This window comes from Chenopodium quinoa, unplaced genomic scaffold (genome assembly GCF_001683475.1).
Source record: "Chenopodium quinoa cultivar QQ74 unplaced genomic scaffold, ASM168347v1, whole genome shotgun sequence".
NCBI classification, from domain to species: Eukaryota; Viridiplantae; Streptophyta; class Magnoliopsida; order Caryophyllales; family Amaranthaceae; genus Chenopodium; species Chenopodium quinoa.
In genome coordinates, this window is record NW_018742461.1 from 577,080 (window position 1) to 598,711 (window position 21,632).

The 21,632-nt window shown below is 36.6% G+C and overlaps 2 protein-coding genes and 1 pseudogene across 4 annotated transcripts; 1 reads left to right on the forward strand and 2 right to left on the reverse strand.

Annotated features, from left to right (window-relative positions):
• Nucleotides 1-1,413: 1,413 nt before the first annotated feature.
• Nucleotides 1,414-2,248, reverse strand: LOC110718516. Its single transcript, XM_021897360.1, has one exon. It carries the CDS (start codon nt 2,164-2,166, stop codon nt 1,603-1,605), a length of 564 nt encoding a protein of 187 aa, XP_021753052.1. The 5' UTR covers nt 2,167-2,248; the 3' UTR covers nt 1,414-1,602.
• Nucleotides 2,249-10,521: 8,273 nt separating this feature from the next.
• On the forward strand, nt 10,522-14,794 carry LOC110718517 (putative disease resistance protein RGA1). 3 transcript variants are annotated; one of them, XM_021897362.1, is made up of 2 exons: nt 10,522-14,215; nt 14,348-14,794. In XM_021897362.1, the coding sequence occupies exons 1-2, from the start codon at nt 10,656-10,658 to the stop codon at nt 14,349-14,351; spliced, it is 3,564 nt and encodes a 1,187-aa protein (XP_021753054.1). In that variant the 5' UTR covers nt 10,522-10,655; the 3' UTR covers nt 14,352-14,794. The 3 variants fall into 3 exon arrangements, with proteins under 3 accessions (XP_021753054.1, XP_021753053.1, XP_021753055.1); XM_021897361.1 differs by having other exon boundaries at nt 14,461-14,794; XM_021897363.1 differs by lacking the exon at nt 14,348-14,794 and having other exon boundaries at nt 10,523-13,575; nt 13,617-13,954.
• A 381-nt stretch (nt 14,795-15,175) lies between these two features.
• LOC110718518 lies at nt 15,176-20,595 on the reverse strand (annotated as a pseudogene).
• Nucleotides 20,596-21,632: the final 1,037 nt, after the last annotated feature.

Below are 21,632 nucleotides of genomic sequence, written 5' to 3' on the forward strand. Positions count from 1 at the left end.
TCATCGGATACTCTGGTATGATAAATTACGAGGCCATCAAAAAAAGATAATGGTAAGTTGCATCAGTCAATGAGTTTAGGTCCCCTGAAATGTTAAGGAGAGGTCTGAGAAGATCACACTATTCACATTGGAATGCAGTAACTTCCATGAACCCCAATATCACTGAATTAACATGAAGCATCTAGTGGTGCGTGCATATCAAAAGTAGGTTTCAACAGTAGAATGAACTCTGTTGGACAAAAAATTTTACACAGAAATAGAGCCCTTATTACATATCAATGAAAGCAGTATTAGGCTAAATTCGAAAGCAACACTATATGGCATAAAGACCATGTATCTATGATTTGTGTGTCATCAGCCATTTGTGGTAGTCGGTGATCCACCAAAGCCAAAGAAATCAAAAGCCAGGAAAAAAATAATTTTAGGATAATTAGAAAAGCACCATTCATGAATGATCTCAGACACAATTGCAAAAGACCAATCGAGCATAACTTAGATGAGAAATGTCATCTGCCCTTTTGAAGCAGGGTTTATTAGGCCAAAGAGCAAAGTACCAAATCATTCTGAAAAGATAGTCACACATTCAACTCTATGTACTATTTTCTCCAAAACCGATGTTCTACTCCACCAAGGTACATTAAAAGAACAGATATAGCAGTAATAGCCCAGGAATAAATGACTCCCCTTCCTCCCATTTAGCAAATTTTTGAGCACTTACCCTTCCCAATAGTCTACAACAAGACCAAAAATCAAAGTTGAACAACAATACTAATGTCATATATGGAGCATAAAGAAACTCTAGAAAAAGAAACTATTTTCTACATCCCCACCCCCAACATACCAATATAATTCAACTACAATCGAATTTTCCTCAAAGATCTTCTTCATCAACATTTCCCCTGTTCCTCCCACCCTATCCATAATAAGGGAGATCAAATATATGTGACCTTACCTCCACAACAGGACTAATTCCATTCCAATCCAAACAGATCCTTGATAACAACCACCATCTACTACTATACAATAGATAAACTTTCAAGACAATTTCATGTTCCAAAAATCATTAGTAATACTACACTTAGACTGCTTTTCTAAATCTCCTCGATTCAACTAAAATCAATTTCTCCTCAAGGATCTTCTTCACCATGAAATCAATGCCCCAAATTCATGTTCCACGGTAAATAAACATCAACATTGTTCCAATGCCTCCCACCCTAATTGTAACAACGGAGATCAAATGTACGCAACCTTGCCTCCACAACAAGACTAATTCCAATCATACCCTTGATTTGATCACAATGACTGTCTACTACTATACAATATACGATATAAAAATTAAAGACAATTCCATGTTTCACAACATAAATCATCAATGCACAAATCAATAGAAATACTACACTAAGGTTGAAGCAATGACAAAAAATAAAAATCATTTTTTTATTGATCAAATTAACTTGGAGGGCATGTAGCAGAAGTAACAAATAACCAACCGCAATCACAGCAATCCAAAATCAAAAGAAGAGATCATGATCAAATTCCTCCCAAGAACTAAAATCTGTGTAATCAGCAAAAAAAGTAAGTAAAATAGTACGAGATATAAGATCATACACTTCTAATAAGATTCCGACGAGCCAAAAACCTAGCAATAGGAGGAGTAAGAGCAATTGTAATCGGAACCCTAATTGGAAACAAAGCTTTGTTACAGAGCAAAGCAAGAGCAAAAGCGCCGCCACTAGACGCCGCGAGCTCAGCCGTACGATTCCTCGTCTTCTCCGGCGGCGGAGACGGCGATGCAGAGGGAATGTCGGCGATCAATTCGGGGTCGTTTTCTGGGATTTGCGGTTGTTCGTTGGTGTTGACGCCGCCCATGCCGACTTTATGGAGGAGAGCTTCGACGTCAACGTTGTTTTTGATGGCGACGTAAAGGCCGGAAATGGAGGCAGCTGAGACGGAGAAGTGGACTCCTAAGCCGACTTTGCCGTATTTCTTCAGGATTTGGCGGAATCTACCAGTGGACGCCATCGTTGAAGCTTGAAGGAGGAGAGAGAATGGGAAGGGTTTTTCTAGGGTTTTTGATTTGGGGGAAGAGTTGAAGAAGATTCTAAGATGATTTGTTGCGCAAGATTGACTGAAAAGGAAGGTGGTTGAGAAAGAGGTTTCGGGCATGTGTGTCTAGAAGGATTTGGACATTTTAGAGTACTACGACGTCGACGAGTAATGTTATAAGGCAAAAGCTAATAAGCGTCTTTGGTGAAATTATTATAATAAAATAAATTTAATTACACTGATTGATTCGTAATTTTGACATACATTTCAAATTTAATACTATACTCTGTAGTATTTTAGGTGATATATTAATTAATTATCAAACACCCCATAAGACACTCATTAGCAAGATCCTTTTTTGTATTTTCCCCATAATTACATACCAAGTATATATTTGTATTTGAGCTTCCCAAAAAAACTAGATACTACAATTAGAAAAAATTTGTCTAAATAATTCTCGATAACACCCACCAACACAACCTTTGACTAATAGTCTAATAGCCAATACACCATGAACTAGGGTGAATAATGATGCAAAATGACATTGATGATCCCTTCTCTTGAGGAATCTATAGTTGCTAATCTTCAAATTAAGTTTATTGTTCAACTAGTTCTATAAGAACTTTTTCCTTCATCTTGTTTATTGAATGACCAATTCTCCCCTCATTTAATTACATAATACGACTAAGGCATGATTATTACTGTTTTTTAATGAAACATCTTCAATACTAAGACTTTATTGGATAACAAAAACTTGCAGTGTGACATAACTAATAATCTTTCAAGCAATCAACTTATATTCTTTTAAGAATTCAATTTTTCATGTAGCGGACTTTATTTATGGAATTAAAGTTTTGATTGATTAATTGAATTCTTCACATTTCTAACTTTCAAGGGTTAACCTACCCTCTTTTCCTTTCCTTTTTTGTTTATTGACTTGAAACGTTATCATGACAGGAAGAGTATGCTCAAGGAGAAGAAATTGGAGAGTTGAATTGTGGTCATGAGTTCCATACCAGGTGTATCAAACAGTGGTTCATCATCAAAAAATACATGCCCGATATGTCAAATGAAGGGCTTGGGTGCATAACATGCTGCAGGAATGAAAATTATTGCTGTAAAGTAGTTTTATAAACATCTTTAGCAATTTGCTGCAGTTACTTTAGGTTAGAATTTTTTTTTTATTGGTTTTTGCTGTTGAAAGTGTATATAGACCCACAGTCATATACTTCCTCCGTTCTATTAATATTGCAACAAGGATGAAATTACGCATTCCAAAGCACATTTTATATGCTAAATATCTATAATTGTGTAAGAGTAAAAATTATAAAAAGTTGATATTGTGAAAGTATTTTATGAGACGAAACCAACAAGATCCCACATGACTATATTTTGCTTAACGTATAAATCATATTATATGGTCAAACAAGAGTGATGAATAGTGCAAAAAGTCCATTGTTGCAATATTAATAGAACGGAGGAAGTACGAAGTAACACATCTGCTACTTTTGCATTTGTGAAATATAGATCATTTTAACTCAATGTCTTCTTTCTTAATCTGTATCTGCCTGCTTTGTCCAAATGTAATGACCATGTTGAATTGCTGCTTGTGATTAAATTGCATTACAGTGCAAAAGCATCATTGCTTACTGGCTTGCTTATTATGATTTTGAATGTTATCTTACTATCAATGTGCAGTGGAAAGCAAGCTTTTTTTTTTTTTTTTTTTGTGAATGCAGCACTGCACCAATTATTAACTAATGACATTTGACATTTAGAATAATGCTGCGAGAATATGATGTTACTTTCTTGTCTTTTGCTGATAGTTTACTAATGAATTGTTATGGTACAAAAGGCTAAGAAAATTCCGCAATTGACAGCGGAATTGTTTGTTGAATACAAATAAGCAGTGTGAGGTCTATCATGCAAACTTGCTAGCATTTCTGAAAGATATGGAGGACCAGAAGTTGAAGCTTTCTATTGAAGTCCAGAATGCAAGACTATTTGAAAGAGTGAGTTGCCAAAACAACAAGCCAAGGATTTTCTTTAAGTTGGTTTTAGATATTAGTCATTAATTAAGGAGCAAAAAGGGAAAAAAAATGCTTATAAAACAAAATGAAATACTTCTAATTCAGTATTGATAGGTTGTGAGGTGCATTCGTATCATGGACAACGCAACGTGATAGACAAAAAACGAAATGCTCTTTCACAATCAAAATGGCTGCTTCGTCAAAAAATAATTTAATCATTCCTTGCATTTTTCTTGCAGCTAAAGGTTCAACAAGCCTTTACAGTGTGTTTGGATAAAGAAAGGGGAGGGAAACGAAGGGGAGGGAGGAGAAGAGGAGGGGAGGGAAGAATGGTGAGTTTTCCTTCCAAATCTCTCAATTGTTGGAGGGATCAATTTCCTATAGTTTAATACCTCCATTTTTCTCCCCTCCAATTTCCTTCTGTCCTCATTTGTTATCTAAATGAAAGATACTCCATCTCTCCATTTCTCTTCCCTTCCTTTCCCTCCATTTCCTTCAATCCAAACACGCCGTTAATCTCCGACCATCATCGCTTGCTAAAGGTGCCCTCAGAAACAAGTGTCCTGGACTCTAGGAGCTTCACACTTTTACTCTCTTTATCCCACACAAGTGCAGAGTTGTTTTTTTGTTTGTTTCCCTCAAAATTTTTTACCTTGCTTCTGAATTGTGGTTTAGTTTTGAGTTTTCGGAGCATTATATTCTAGCTGGAGCCGGAGGTGGCCAGAGGTCTCTGATGTTCTCAGATCACCTGACCCAGTCTGTTGCTAAGACCTGGCCCAACGAGGGCCCAGAAAGGCTAGTAAGTGGGTCATGGGCCTAGCCTTGTGAAATCAGCCTGGCACTAACTGGCCCACATAAGCCCAGCTGGTTTGGCTTGGCCTTCTTTGGTAAAACATTTCTATATTGACAAAAACGCTAAGTATGCATGAAGCTCCAAACAGGCCCTTGAAAGGCATGTTAACTGGTCCAGCCCAATTTCTTATCCAACCCAATCCTAGGTCACAAACCCACGGCCTAACCCACCTAAACCCGCTTCGCTCCACTGGCCACTTTACATTCATCTCATATATATAGTCACCTATTTTGCAGTGCTAGAAATTTCTACTGTGTAATTTAATAACCTCTGAGAAGGTTTGCATTCTACTCATATTCTTGCAGCACTATTCTAAATGTCAAATGTCATTAGTAGAACACGTTGTGGATGTTAACCCACTCCCAAATGTCAATAATATGATTATTGGTAGAAATGCAAGTATACAAAGAAGAAAGATTTATTAAATCATATCATTGTCTTTTGGATCATTATCTCTTATAATGTTTGCATTTTTGGTTTAGTATTACTTGTTACTTGTCAAGTGTGAAAACAAGGGTTTCCACGAAACATACGAGTCCTTTTAAAGGTATATATCATCTTTGATTGCCTTTATCTCCATGTTTATACTTGATGATAGCTACCTACGTGGCTAAATAGTACGGAGTAGTAAATCTCTGCACTTGGCTAAATAAACCTAATCTTGCTTTGGGACATCAAAAAATACCAATAGAATTGATTTCTTTTCATTGTGGATTTGTGGACTCTGAGCACAAGTCAGGGCCACCAACCACTAAACATTTTACTTGAAGTTAAAAGATAATTGTTTTTTTTTTTTTTTTTTTTTTTTTTTTTTTTGACGCAAGATAATTGATTATTGTTGGACATGAATCACATGATTGTACTTTCTTTATCTCATTTGGAGTACTCCGTAATACATAGGCTTAACCTTTTTTTTTCCCCTTGTTAAAGGAAAATGGTTTAACTTTTTCCACTGTTTATTACTTTCTCCATTCCTCACTTCATAATTTCATTATACTTCTCTCGTTTCTTTTTATAGTCTTATTATATAGTCATGTGTTATATTGTTAAATTTGTTTCGATATGTAGTTTTATAATATCAAGACTTAATAATTTTTGGTAATATGTAACTAAAAATATTTATGGTAAAAGGATCATCTTAAGGACCATGCATAGTCAAAATGAGAATATAAAAAAGAAATGGAGGAAGTAAGACTTTTACATTACTTTTTCATATTAACTTTGACCTTGACTAATATGTAACATTAAAAACTGTTAACTAATTGATTTTGGGTTAATCTATGTGTAGTATATGATAAAAATATACTTGTGTATTTTTATGATTTTTATTGAAATTTAATTAAAGATATTTAAAGTATATCAAGCTCATTAGCATTTAGCACACGTGCAAGGTAAAAGTGATGTAACTATTATGAAAGTACAGAGTAACTTGACTATTTTTACTAACTTATTTTTTTTTTTAAGGTTATGACTATTTTACCAACTAATACTATATTACACCTATTTGAAAATATGACAGTCATACAATGTAAAATATTTAGTTAAAATTGATGATATGCAGATTAATTCGAACAGTCATACTATGCAAAAACTTCGTATGATTCAATTATTTCATAACTTTACTTTGTGTTGTTCATTCTATTCTATTTCATGGAAACCAACTGGAAATTTTTGATTTGTATTCGAAAGTGACTTCACAAGTGAGCCCCGGCCAGTAAAAAGTGGAGCTCATTATAATTAATATTACACAGTAATAATTCGACCATAATTCTAATTATTCCATCTTCTCATTCTCAACTCATTGAATGGTGGTGTTGGGTGGTGGTGCTAGGTGGTTTCCGTGCTGCTGGGTGGTGGTGGTTGGTGGTTTCGGTGTGCTGGGTGGTGCTAGTGGCGGTAGGTTATTTAGTTTAATTTTAGTTGTTTTTTTTTTTGGTTTGATTAATACTTAAATATATGCCCTTATTTTTCACTAACTACACTTAAGATCTTTTGTCTAGGAGTCCACAAAACACCTTTTTGTTGCGAGTAACAAGAACCAGAGGTAGTATATAAACACTTCATTTCTTTCTTGTTCTATTCATGTGGGATAAAACCACATACATAACATTAATACTTTTTTTTTTTTTTTACAACTAACATTATTGTTGGAAATTAATTCCAACACCTACTTGACTACTTCCACAAATTTTATAGGAAACATTATTATGCACTACAAGAAAACAGCTGAATTCCGACAGACTTTTTCCGTCGGAAACAGGGGAAAATCCGTCGGAAAACGGCATACCGACGGAATTCCGTCGGAAACGGTCTCTCGGAACAGCCCTTGTCGGAAATTCGACGTTTTCCGAGGGAAATTCCGTCGGAAGCCACTTTTCCGACGGAATTCGTTCTGTCGAAGCTGGTTTTGACTTTAACCGAAATTTCGTCGCAAAGTTCCGACGGAATTTTCCGTCGTTGCTGAAGTGGATTCCGACGGAATATTCCGTCGGAAGGGGAATATTCCGACGAAAATTTCCGTCGGAATATACTGTTTCCGACGGAAATTTCCATCGGAAAATTGAATACAAAAAAAAAAAAAAAAAAGCCAACCCCTACCACCACCAGCCCAGCCCACCACCCCCTGCCCCCTGCCACCTACCCCCTGCCCCTACCCCCTACCACCTTAACCCACCTACCCTCTGCCCTGCCCCCAGCCCACCACCCCCTGCCCCCTGCCCTGCCTCCTGCCATCCTCGTCACCAGCCATCGCCCATTGCCCACCCACCAAGCCACCACCATCCCCCACCCTCACCCCCCACCAGCAACGAAACCCCCGCCCACAGTCGCTGAAACCCTCGCCGTCCAACCAACGTGTCAGACCCAAGCCCAAACACCGCCCAACCACGACCACCCTTTTATGTCATTGCCACATTCAATCAAGCACATTTCCATGGCAGATGTTTTACCTTGTTGAGGAACATCTTAACCCACCTCCCCACCTAACCGAAACCACCCAAAAGAACACCGAAACCCACCTCACCACCACCGAAACCACCCAAAAGAACACCGAAACCCACCTCACCACCACCAAAACAACCACCAAAAACACAAAAAAAAACATAAAAAACATTCATACTTCACCAACACCATATATTGCAAAAAAACCAGAAAATTCAACAAATTAATTAAAATCAAAATTTAGAAGAAAAAAAAGAGAAACATACCTTAATTTGAACAAAAAAAAAAGGTCGAAATTGGGTTTATAAGGTCAAATTCGACCATCTAGAGTTTTCATGGTCGAATCTGACATGAAAACCTTGATTTTCATGAGTTGCCATTGAATTTCTTGAAATTATCTTCGATTGCCAAAGAAAACGAAAAAAAAAAGAAAGAGGGGAAGAGGAAAGAGAAACAGGGAAGAGGAGAGGAAGGAGAAAGAAGGGAAGAAAAAGGTTGCGTGCGCCGGAAATTCAAAGGAGAAGGGAGGAAAGGAAGGAGAAAGAGGGGAAGAGGAAAGAAGAGAGGAGAGAGAAATAGAAGGGAGGCGGGGAGAGAGAAAGAGTGTATGGGTTAGGGTTTTCTTAGGTTTTAAAGAGAGTTTTTTTTTTTAAAGGGTTTGTTTTTTTTATTATTATTTAATTATTTCCGACGAAATATTCCGTCGGAAATTTAAGTTTCCGACGGAATATTCCGTCGGAAATTTCCGACGGATTTTAATTCTGTCGGAAAATTAATATTTCGACGGAATATTCCGTCGGAAACTTCCGACGGATTTTGTTTCCGTCAGAATATACATTTTCCGACGAATAATTCCGTCGGAATGCCCATATATTCCGACGGATTTGTATTCCGTAGGAATTCCGTCGGAAATTTCCGACGGAATATAAATCCGCCGGAATTTATAGCATTTCCGACGGAATTTTGTATCCGTCGGAATCTGGCATTTTTCTTGTAGTGATGTTGGAAGTTAATTCCAATACCTACTTCTTCCACAATTATTTAGGAAACGAATTGAATGTGTACTGTGTAGGTGTGTAGGCAAGGTAGGAATAGTCCAAGCTAAGAGAAAGGATGGTCAATTTGAGGGTAATTTTAACAATTTTTATAATGATTTTTTAACCCATTAAAGATAACTTTTACAAGTAATTTGTAATGAATTTGATTGTATTTCTATGTGTATTTTTAAAGACTAATATGATTAATATAATACATTATGAGTATTTTTAAAGGGCATAAGTTATATAAAAAAAATAGTGATTTTAATACTGTAATATATAAGGGTTATTTTAAGTACTTTAGGATAAATTGAACTTGTCTTATACTTCTTCCGTTCTTTTAGTTACATTACTTATATAATTGCGGACTCCTATGAAATTTTTAGAGTCAAAAGAGATATAGAGAAAGAATTAAGATGACTCTTGTGATAAGAGAGAATTTATTAACTAAAAGGAAAAGTGAATATTTAAATTGAAACTTTCATTTTTAGAAATTGCATCTAATAAAAAATCGAGGAAGGATAAGTTCATGAAAGTTGATTTTAATGAAAAGTTTGTAAAACTTGCAATAATTGAGATTACACAAGTGGTTGTGTACTATGTACTGCGGGTGACTAAGTGCCATGAAGCTGCGATGCCTTATCTAATCGGAGCCCCACTCTACAATCAATCATGCCTCTTTCCTCTTCTTCAGCTTTTTCTTTTCTTTAATCGTATTTTGATTCTTTAATATTCAAACTAGCTTAAATTCTATACAATGTACGATTTTACCGTATTTATAATTTAGCAAAAGTTTACAAATTATTCTCTTACTCCCTTTGTATTTTATTACTTGTTTCATTTCTATATTTTACACTATATATTTGACTGACTTTAACTAATGTTTGTGATTTATATATAAGAAAAAATATAGTCCTGTGGGTACTGATTGGAATCGTTTCAATGAATAGATTATTAATTTTTAATTGTTAGAATTTACACGTATTGATAATTAAAGATATTATTGACCAAAGATTTGCATCGGCATACGTGCCCAAGAGAAATGGAGCAAGTAATAAAATACGGAGGGGTATAAAAAGTGTGATAAAGGTCTATATTCTATAAAATTTTCTAAATAATAATCCCTTGGTGTTTATTGTATGAAACGTTTCCCTTATGCACGTATGTCAATGCAATACTTTGACTAATAATTTTTTTAATTATCAACAAGTAAATTATGTAACATGAATATTAATAAACTATTCATTGAGACAAATTCAAAAAGTACTCATAAGACTATATTTATTCTTATGTATAAATAAAAAACATTAGTCAAAGTAATTGCTTAATCACAAAAAGTTAATTTTTTTTTTAAACGAATTTTCTTTTCATACTACCTTCATTATTTTTTTAATTATTTTTGTTTAACTCAGTTAACGTAGATACTTTGTAATTTGAAGACATTATGATAAAAGTGCTACTTCGAATATAAGAAGAAAAAAAGGACAAAGTAAAAGAAATAAAGTTATTCAAACATATGCGAACAACCTTACAAGTTACTGCTTTGAATTGATTGTATGATTCAATAATTGCATACACTTAATATTCACATGTCAATTTACATCGTCCAATAATGAAGTGAGCCCCAGCAGTAAACAAGTGGAGCTGATTATATATGTTTGGTAGTGGTGAAGTACATATTCCTTATTCAAATTACAGCTTCCTTCTAAATCTTCCCATCTCTTCATTCTCTTCTCTTTGAAATCTTCAATGGCCGAACTCGGAATCATCGTTGCTGAAAAGCTCATTGAAGTTATTGGGTCTGCGATCATCAAAGAGATTTGTGACATGTGGGGATACAAATCTCAACTCGAAGACCTCAACAAAACTGTCTCAACCATCAAGAATGTGCTCCTTGATGCTGACTCCAAGCGTGAACTCTCCCACGCAACACGAGGCTATATCGAGGACCTCAAGGCTGCTGTTTATGATGCTGATGATCTGTTCGATGAGTTCTTCACTCTTGCTGAGCTCAAGCTGCTTGATGCCAACAGGGATGATAAATTCCTTAGAAAGGTACGCCGCTTTTTTTTTGGTAAGAAAAGGGAGGTGAGTCAAGCTCATAGGATGTCTCGTCAGGTTAAGGACATTAAGGAGCAGTTGGATACTATTGTCAGTAACCATCACAAATTCGGGCTTAGTGTGGACTATAAGCCTATTTGTAGAAGGAGGGAGGAAACTTGTTCCTACGTGGATACAGGGGATATTATTGGGAGGGAGGATGATAAAAAGGTTGTCATTAATATGTTGTTAAGTCCGAGCGATGTTCATGATAGTATTCGTTTTGTGACTATTGTTGGAGTTGGAGGATTGGGTAAAACTGCTCTTGCCCAGCTTGTGTATAACGATGAAAGGGTTGTAGCAGAGTTTTCGGATTCCAATTTGAGATTATGGGTTTGTGTGCCCGATCAAGATGGGGAGCAGTTTGATGTCAAGGTCATTCTTTGCAAAATTCTAGAATTAGTTTCTGGTAAAAGGCCTGACGATACCTCCTCAATGGAGTTGGTGCAAAAGCAATTTCATGAGCAGCTAAGAGGAAAGAAGTACTTGCTTGTTCTTGATGATGTATGGAATGAAAATCGTGAGAAATGGCGTGATCTGTACAAGTTCTTAACGACGGGTCAAGAGGGTAGTCGGATTGTGGTGACTACACGTTCGGAGAGGACTGCAGAGATTATTGGAGAGAAACATACGCACAAGCTGCAAGGTTTATCTGAAGAGAATTCGTGGCTCTTGTTCGAGTCTGTAGCATTTGATAAAGGGGAACACAAGCACGCAAGTCATCCTGATTTGGTTGATATTGGGAAGAAGATTGTTGAAAAATGCTACAATATCCCGCTTGCTATAAAGGTGGTAGGAAGCCTTCTATTTGGGCAGCCTGTGAATAAGTGGCAGACATTTGAGCACAGCGGATTTGCTGGAATTGGAAAAGGTGATAATGAAAATATGTCTATACTAAAACTTAGTTATCACAACCTTAGACCCTCTTTGAAGAATTGTTTTAGCTATTGTGCACTGTTTCCCAAAGATTTTAGACTCAAGAGGAAGGAGTTGATTAGCCTTTGGATAGCACAAGGCTACATTGCGTCGCTGGACAGAGATCAAAGCATAGAAGATGCAGCAGAGGAGCATTTCATGATTTTGGTACGCAGATGTTTCTTTCAGGATGTAGCAAAGGATAGATATGGTGATATTGGGTCTGTGAAAATCCATGACTTGATGCATGATGTTGCTCTAGAAGTGGGGAGGGAGGAAATAGGCATGGTGAGTTCTAATACAATCAAATTGGGTGATAAAGTTCGTCATGTGTATTTTGCTCCTGGTACTTTTTCACAAAGTTACTTATTTAAGAGTAAGATACGTTCGTTGATTTCAAGGGGTGATAATTGCTGGTGGTCCCGTCAGCTGATGTTGGGTGATCCGGTGGATGCACAGATTGATAGTTGGATTGGTCTAAGGGTGTTGTGCTTGCAGTCAATGGATATAAAAAGGTTTGATTCGATTGGTAAGCTACTGCATTTAAGGTATCTTGACTTGTCTGTGAATCATCGGTTACAGGCACTCTCTGATTCTATTACTAGACTACATAATCTGCAGACTTTAGTTTTAAATTCTTGCAAATGTTTGAGGGAGTTGCCAAAAGATTTTAGCAAATTGGTAAAACTTAGGTACTTGGATTTAAGCGGTTGTTTTAATTTGAGCGGTATGCCTTCGGGCATGGATAAATTAATAAGTCTTAGGCCCTTTTATTTAAGTAGATGTTCAAAGTTAACTAGTATGCCATCAGGCATGGGTAAGTTGACTAATCTTAGGTACTTGAATATAAGCTATTGTTATGAGCTGAGTAGTTTGCCTTCGGGCATGGGTAAGTTGACTAGTCTTAGATACTTGAATATAAGTTATTGTCATGAGTTGAGTAGTTTGCCTTCGGGCATGGATATGTTGACAAGTCTTAGACACTTTGATTTAAGTGCTTTTCCAAAGTTAACTAGTATGGCATTAGGCATGGGTAAGTTGACTAATCTTAGGGTGCTACCATTGTTTGTGGTGGGTATGGAAAAGAGAGTTTCAACAGAGGAGCAATGTATGGGAGAGCTCAAAGACCTTAAACCCCTGACCAACTTTTACAAGAATGATGGAGGAGAAGAGTATTTGAAGGGTTTGAAATATCTCACTCAGGTTAAAATAAGATTTGTTGACAATGCTGATGAAGATGATGGATGTTTAGAGTGGGAAGATGTGATGGAAAAGCTAGAGCCACCTTCAAATCTCAAGATATTCACGACAATTCCAAGGTGGGGTAGAGCACTGGATAACTGGGCACTCTCCCTCCCACTTCTTGTCAAGATCGAGCTTTATCGTTGTATCAACTTGGAGCAATTACCATCGTTGAGTAAACTGCGTAATCTGAAATCACTAACAGTTCATTTTCTAGAAAAGCTGGAATATATGGAGAATACAAGCAGCAACAATGCCAATGACGGAGAAGATTTAACGGCATTCTTCCCCTCCCTTGAGTCTCTTAGTATTTGTAATCTTACAAGTTTGAAAGGATGGTGGAGGGAGGAGGAGTTGGTTGAGGATGATGATGATGATTGTATCTTGAGGAGTAGCTTCACATTTCCTCGTCTTTCCAAATTGGAAATCATTAATTGCCCGAAGTTAACTTCGTTTCCTTCCTGTGGAAGCCTCGAAGATCTGGGCTTGGATGAGGTTGACTGTTTTGGAAATTCACAAGGTGACGTCATATTGAGGGAGCTGCTTACAGATGACGTGGGTCTTCTCAACTTAATAAACTCTCCAGTCAATAAACTCCGCATATGCCGGAATAAGAAGGTGGAGAGTTTATCAGAATATGGGGATGTATTCCGGAAATACAAATACACTTCTTACCTAAGAAGCCTTCGAATTTCTGATTGCTCAAATTTGAGGAGACTTGGAAGAGGGGGGTTGGAGCATCTCACTGCCTTGGAGTCATTAGAGTTTAAAGACAATGATAAACTTAGCTTCTCTGAAGACGAGGACGATGATGACGGCATGCCTTGGAAATCCCTCCAACACTGTCTTCGTTACCTGTATATTCAATTTTGCAAGGCCATTAAATCACTTCCTGAATCAATGCGGAACCTTGCCTCCCTTCAGAACCTTGAGATAGTTGGATGTCCAGAACTAGAAAAAAGATGCACAGTACCAGATGGGGAGGACTTGCCCAAGATTCAACACATCCCCCACAGAACTAGTAGAATCAGATCGGGGTCCTCAACCTTCAAGTTAGAATTCTGAGTCACTTTTCTGTTTAGTTTTGAAGCACTACGTGTTGTTTTCCATTCAACTATCTACGCTTGTATGCTTGTGCAGAATATACTACTCGTACTTATATAGTGTACTGTAATTAATTGCAGGTGAAGGCGTAAATAAATTTTTTCTTGAAGCATGAAGTTGATATCAAAATTTCATTATCATAATTCATAATTAAAAGGTATTTTGATCATTTATCTTTGGAATGTTGATTCAGATTTACGATGTAGCTATGGACGGTCTGCAGGAAGCTGCTGTGAGATTTGATGTGGATGACTGCAAGACTTGGTTTGACAGAGTGAATTGCAAAAATATCTTTCAAGAACGTATTTGACTTAAGATCATGTAAATACTTCATAGTCTGCGCCTCTGCAGTGCTTGTTAATTTCAAATAATGTATTGTAAAAGAAAAATATACAGATGACTCTTTTAGACATGTAAGCACGGCAATGCAACATTTAGTATCGTTTGTATCTCAATTTTCTCCTTAACAGAGTAATCACTGAATGAAAAACTCCGAGTTTATATAATAGTGAGATTATTTCCTAAAATACTTGCGTTACAATGTTACATACATTTTGTCACGAAAGGTTTGGTCATTAGTTCATCACAAATCTTGGAGTTCATCTCAAATCTTGGAGTTCATCACAAATCTTGTATTGTTTTGAGTTAACAATGTTCTCACTTTCAAGAGTAGAGATCGAAGTCCTCGAACAACCATTCTAACAAAATGTGCTGTCGCTTGCTCAGAACAAAGTATCATGAGAATTTAAACCTCTTACACATAAAACTAAATTCACCCGATGTAGCCATTTTTCAAGCAGCAGCCTAGGAGGATAAGAAGGAAAGAGCAATTGTTGGAAACTGATAATTATAACATCCAAAGTCCCAGTATAGTGGAATGCAGTAAGAAACGATTAAGAAAACGGGGGTAATAAAATAATATGGGTCATATATTACAGAACGGCTAAAGCGAGTGTAATTGTTATTTTGAAATGGAGTATATCAGTCATGCCAAGGAGAAAACTTTATACACAGCTGTCAGTGAGTGTAGTTCTTGCAACAGATCAATTCTGACATGCTATTTAATAGGTAGTACGAGTAGGTGAAATTGGAAGAGTGCAATCCTCCACAGAATTGTGATTCAGAGTCTTGGGTCTTCTGAAAGAAAATACCTCACATAATTCATCTTTGAAGCTGGAACCTTTAGCTTCAGCATGCTCGGCATAAGATGCATAAGCTTTGATAATAGACACATATATGTCGACTCCTTTTAGATATTCTGCTTGATTTAAAAGCTGCAACAGGGAAAATGTGTCAGAAATATCGAGTATTCCAACTGCTTGTAAAGGAGACCATAAGATATACTCCGTAGAAGTTAGTACAATTCGTGACTGCTAAAAGCAACTGATAAACCAGCCTTGGATTCCAAAACAGAAGTTACAGAACCCAACAGATGGAAAGAAAGGCAAGTATTGGTGGAATGGTGGGTCTTTATGCTAGCAACCTAGCACATTGAGAAAGTTCAAAATGTTAAAACTTTAACTGCTTTTCTAGTGTCTGATATCTACTGGGTGCACCAGAATATGTCATCTTACATTTTACTATAGGGTGTAACTCCTTATTCCTAAACTAGTGGATACGCTAGAACCCATGTCTGTATACTCCTCTTGTAGGATATGATTTCCCATAATTGTGTGTGTGTGAGAGTAAAAATCAATTTTGGAGTGTAAAAATCAACTCCCTCTTGTATTTGTATTGTATCGGCATAAGTGAATCCTATAAACCCACCCACTGGCTCACTGCTCACACGACCTTCAAAAAGAAGAGATAATAAATATATTCCATCAATGAGAACACTAGAATTACAAGTTGGTAAGATTAATTCCAGATATAGTGACCATAGCCAGGGTTCAGATATAGTGACCATTTTCCTTCCAGATTGAGTTATTTAGAGAGTAGCGTGGTGGCAGTTGGGTCTAATTCTTTTTGAGTATAGAAGCTCCTCCAGCACTAACCCCCTACATACAGATTATGAGATGGAGACAGTTTGTCATCCCTTCCCACTCAAATACATACAGATGTCAAACAGACCGAGCCCATAATAAGATTATAAGAGAATCCAAAGAGGGGAAGCCAGATCTTTAATCTTTCAGGTTTTAAGACCTAGGATGACTAGTTCATAACAACAATAAAATTGGGTTCTCAATATGATTATATGATCATGGGATTGAGTCCAGGCATGGATTTCTTATCAACAGTCTCAGAAACTGAATTTCGTACAACTAGACAAAAGTAGATTAGGTCCATGCGATACAAGGAAGAGAATAAGAATTAAGGCAAGAATATTCTGTACCTCATTGTGGTCATGTAGTAGAATTGGAGTATTTTCCATAGGAGAGAAACCTATAGCAGGTAGACCTTGTCGCCTAAAGTAACAACAATCTGTAGAAGCAGGGAAAATTTCTGGCTTTTCAAGCTCTCCACCAGCACTGCGAACAGCCTCTTCTAAAAGGGCCCACCAGGGGTTCGAATTGTCAGAAGCAGTGACAGCTGGGTTACCGAAGTTGTCAAGCACAGATTGCTTCTGCTTAAACTGCCCATACTACACATATGACATATATTAGTCAACTGGCATAAGGAAGATAAATCAGATAATTACACTATTTCATCTTCCATATCCTTGGCCTTGTTTGGTAAAGAGAAAATGATAATAGACATCATTAGTAATATAAACACAAATTGAAGCACATGGCATTACTTTATTCAGCTAACAGATAACAGCAGTAGATTCTGTAGAAAATTTTCTGCAAGTAGCCATATAATTAACAAGTACTACTACATAAAATTTTAAGCATGTAAAATATCATACAAGGAAATAAACGTACATAATTGTAGGTTGAGCATGACATAATTTTTTGAGGAAGAAGCAAGTCAAACTTTTGAGTACCTTTCCATCAGAATATATATAGTAATTTTACTAACATTAGGCAAATTTGTCTCTGCACTTTGAAATCACAGCCTAAGCCATAGAAATGCTGAAAGGAACAGCATTTTGGAAATTTTATTAAGTTTGGTACAGTCAATTAACAACAGCATAGTTAGTTAGTCAGATTCACTGTAGTGATTCAAATCTACTTCAATTGTCGAATCTACGATTGGCTAGAGAACCCTAATACAACTGTAGCATCTACAGTATAAGTTGGGCAACTTAGGAAATCTAATTCAGTCATTTGATTTACTCTCAATGGATTCTAAATCTAGAATTGTTGAGAAGTGGGACTTTTTCCATTTGTATGTCCTTAATACACTACATTCAGGGGAGTTTGAAATCTAGGAAGAATAATCTAGAGGACAAATATTGAATTTGATCTCTTCCCATGCTATGATTGTTGAGTGTAAGCATTCTAAGAACCAAAAGGATGGATAAACTAGAACAAGCATTTGCAATCATCAAAGAAAATCCCATTTTTCCTCCAACTTCCTTAGATGAAGACTGCGTAGAGGAAGACCCAGAGTCACCATCCCCGCAGGCATTTATTAATCATAGCTCACGACTCATGGCTATCTATGTGACTAGTCATCAAATTGTTGGGAATATTAATGAGATTTTGTCAAACTAATAAACATAAAATACACATCACATATAATTCTTCAAGAAATTGGGAGGGGAAGGGGCACTAGGTTGGGAATATTATATGATTATCACGTAAACTGATAGAAGAGTCCTTCAGACAAGAAATTTTAACCTCAAATGTCATGTTACGTGAAGCAGGAGCCCACTCCTCAGCGATACGCCTTACAAGGGCTTCTTGATCAGCTGTTGGTGGAACCCGAATATCAAACCTGCTTCAGCTTCAGAAGGTTGCAAGTTCATGACAAACCCTGAAAGAAAAAAAAACTCCATGTTAGAACTTAAACTAAGGCATAAGACATCATCATCACTCATCCCACTATCAAGTACCATATTGATAATTAACCATTATCTGTCCCATCTCCCTGACCTTCACCAGAAATCAGGCCCTGGAACAAGCATGATTCAACAAGCAAATTGATAACTGGGATGAAAAGGCAACCTTTGCTGTGTACAATTGGTACATAACTGAAAGTCTCACTATGAACTAACAGGCATGATTCCAGCATGGTGGAGAAAGTCACCTATTTGTTTTCAAACAGATTATGTAACTTTATGTCTACTTTTAAGATTTTCCTAGATTGGCACTAGTAGTTTCTACCACACGTTTCTTTGCTCAATCCAAAGCTTTCAGAAATGAAGAAAGAAGATAAGAGGACAACAGGACTCGAGAGCAGAACGAAATATGCAACATGGAAGCTGCTTCTACTACTGACTACAGTACATAAAGCCTGGAGAAAATCAGGGCAGAGACTTACAGTTGGAGTTCGAGTGCCAGCTTTCAGAAACGCCATATTCACCGAAACCACTTCTCCTTCAGCTTTCAAGCCAGACTTCACAATATCAAATTACGACACTCGATATCTTCTTATGATCTCAATACTCTTTAACAAATTCTCCATTGCTGTATTATCATACAACTTAGCGCCATGTCCAGGAGCTCCTGTAGCCTTGATCACTGTCCACATTGGTGATCTCTCTGCATAAAATGCCCGGTACTTCTCTCCTGGTGATGCAAGTCCTTCATCCAGAACAAAGGCCACATTCATTTTTTTATATAAATCAAACTCAGCCAACTTTTCCACCCCATCATGCCCTCCAATCTCTTCATCCGGCACAAAGGTCAAATAAATGGTACGAGTGGGCTCAAACCCAGAATCCTTCAGCTTCCGAATAGCTTCCAAATACTGTAAACCCACACATTTCATATCCTACACAGCCAACAAAAGTCCCACACAAGATAATCAGCCATCTACAGAGTATACAACAATAATACCTATGCACCTTTATAAGCTCCCATCCTTAACAAGTTTAAGGAGTGACATGTACACAGCTTTACCCTATGATTATAAAGACTTAAAGAGGCGGTATTCAATTGACCAATACAGATATACAGATATGCAGCAGGTTATTGTTACCTTACAACAAATTCTACATGCAGTATAACCATTATAACTCAAAGGACAAAAATTTTGACTTCACAACTATAGGCTTGCAAGTATTTCATCACAATTCATAGCCATACAAGAATGACTAAAAAAACAAGATACATCATCTTGGACTTGGCAAATTTCAATTCTATTACAATAAACAGATTTTCATTGCAAAATACAGTACTTTCTCTACTACCCACCTCTTCCTATATCAAATACACAATCCCTTCTTTATGATCAACTCCACCGCCCTCAATTTCAAGCCATTATACCTCTTCCAACCAGAATTAATAATCATGTCGATAGTATAATTTGAACTAGTAATGCGACAACTATATCCGGACAAAGGTAGTATAAAAATCATGCCAGCAAGGAAAGCAAAGAGTCAAAATTGATAAAACCATAGTCACTGTGGAGTATAAAGTATGAATTATACAAAGTTCATCTCCACAAAATACCCAATAATAGTACTACTTCGTATATAGTTTTTCTTCATTTGCAATAAAAATAAATTTCTAAAAATTAGATTGAAATAATTACCTGAGAACCTCTGGCATAAATGTTGCCCTGAGAATCGATATGAGCACCAAAAGGGTCATAAGTCCATTTCTGGGATTCAACCGGAACAACATCAGTGTGAGAATTAAGGATAACTGAGGGCAAATTAGGGTTTTTTCCAGACCATTAGAGAAAAATTAAGGGTTTATTTTTGACAAATTCAATAGTCTGAGATTCAAGGGATAAAGATTTAGCTTGAGATAGAATAAAATCAGCAGCTTCATAGTAATTGGGGTTTGGTTGAGCAGTGTTAATTCGAAGGTATTCTTGGAATCTGGAAATGATTGATGAAGATGGATTTTGGGTTGCTGTGATTGAGATGAAGAGAAGAGAGAGAAAATAGAGAATTGATAAGAGGAAGAAAATGGGTTTTGTTCTTGATTCCATTTTTATGGAGTTTTGAGTGAACTTTGCTTAAGTTTCAGATAGCGGCAGGGGATATAAATCAACAATAACTATGGCCTCGGTAGTATGACCAAAGTCCAAAACTATAGTTGCACACTTGCACAACCTCTATGTTTTAATGTCCCTTCTGTGAAATTATTTTTAAGGACAATACCAATACAAACATACACTGGGTTAGTACCTCGCAGTCTCGCATCTTGTTACGAAGTGAGTTATGTATTACAAGCCCGTTTAACATGATTAATAGAGAGATTTTTTTTTTTTAACAAATTAATAGAGAGATTAACAAAATACAAACTATTTAACTTCACATCATCATAGACAATAAAAATGAATGTCTCGTGAAATTATTTTAAGCAAGGACGGATCTAGAAATTTAATATGGACAGGGCCAGATTTCTAAAGCATATTCATAAGTTCAATTTTAGATTGCTACAGCAAAGAATTAGGATTATAAGAATAAAGATACATTGAGCAATCTACAGGTTTCGATCTCTAATCCCAATAATTAAATGGACAATTGTGCTACCAACTCAACCAAATTATCTTCAATGTATTTGGGTGCAGCTTAAATGTATTATACTTATTTTTGGATCATGCATGGGGCGGGCCATGGCCTGGGCTGGCCACCCCCGGATCCGTCTTTGATTTTAAGGGACAATATCAATACAAACATACACTGAGTTACTACCTCGCACCTTGTCACGAAGTGAGATATGGTATTACAAGGTCATTTAACATGATTAATAGAAAGATTAACAAAAGACAAACTATTTAAATTCACATCATCATAGACAATAAAAATGGGAGAAAAACTGTTGTTGTATGTTGCTCTTGATTGCAGTCACCATAGTCGATGCATCACTCTCCCATGCCACATTTTGGTACTCAATCTCTTTGCAACCTTAAATCCATGCCTCACTGCAAGAGCCTCGCATGCTCATAGGAAATTGTGTCCTCTTTGCTGCACACACTAAAATCTGCCCATCCGAGTCTCTTAGCACAACTCCAAGACCCATTGTCCCTTCTTTTCCTTTGATTTGAGTTGGTTATGCTTTCGGGTTTTGGCTACCCGCGCGAGGTTATAATTACTCACTTTTATACTCTTTTATTGGTCTATCCTCTTATATTTCTCTATACAAACACTTCATATTTTCAAGTATTTTCAAGTGTGATAGACTTCGGTGTATGTAAGTGGGAACATGTTTGGATGTTTTTCTGACATGAAATAATAGGGAGAGATAAGTGGGGACAACATATCAAAAGTCGTATAGGCAAACTAATAGGGATAAATCAAATTAAAGGAAAATCACGGTAGGAGTATTTCATACCCTTTATAATCCTTCTTTGACATGTATA

Excerpts from the sequence above, each read along its gene's own strand:
- LOC110718517 (XM_021897361.1), top strand. The coding sequence starts at position 10,656 with ATGGCCGAACTCGGAATCATCGTTGCTGAAAAGCTCATTGAAGTTATT.
- LOC110718516 (XM_021897360.1), bottom strand. The coding sequence starts at position 2,166 with ATGCCCGAAACCTCTTTCTCAACCACCTTCCTTTTCAGTCAATCTTGC.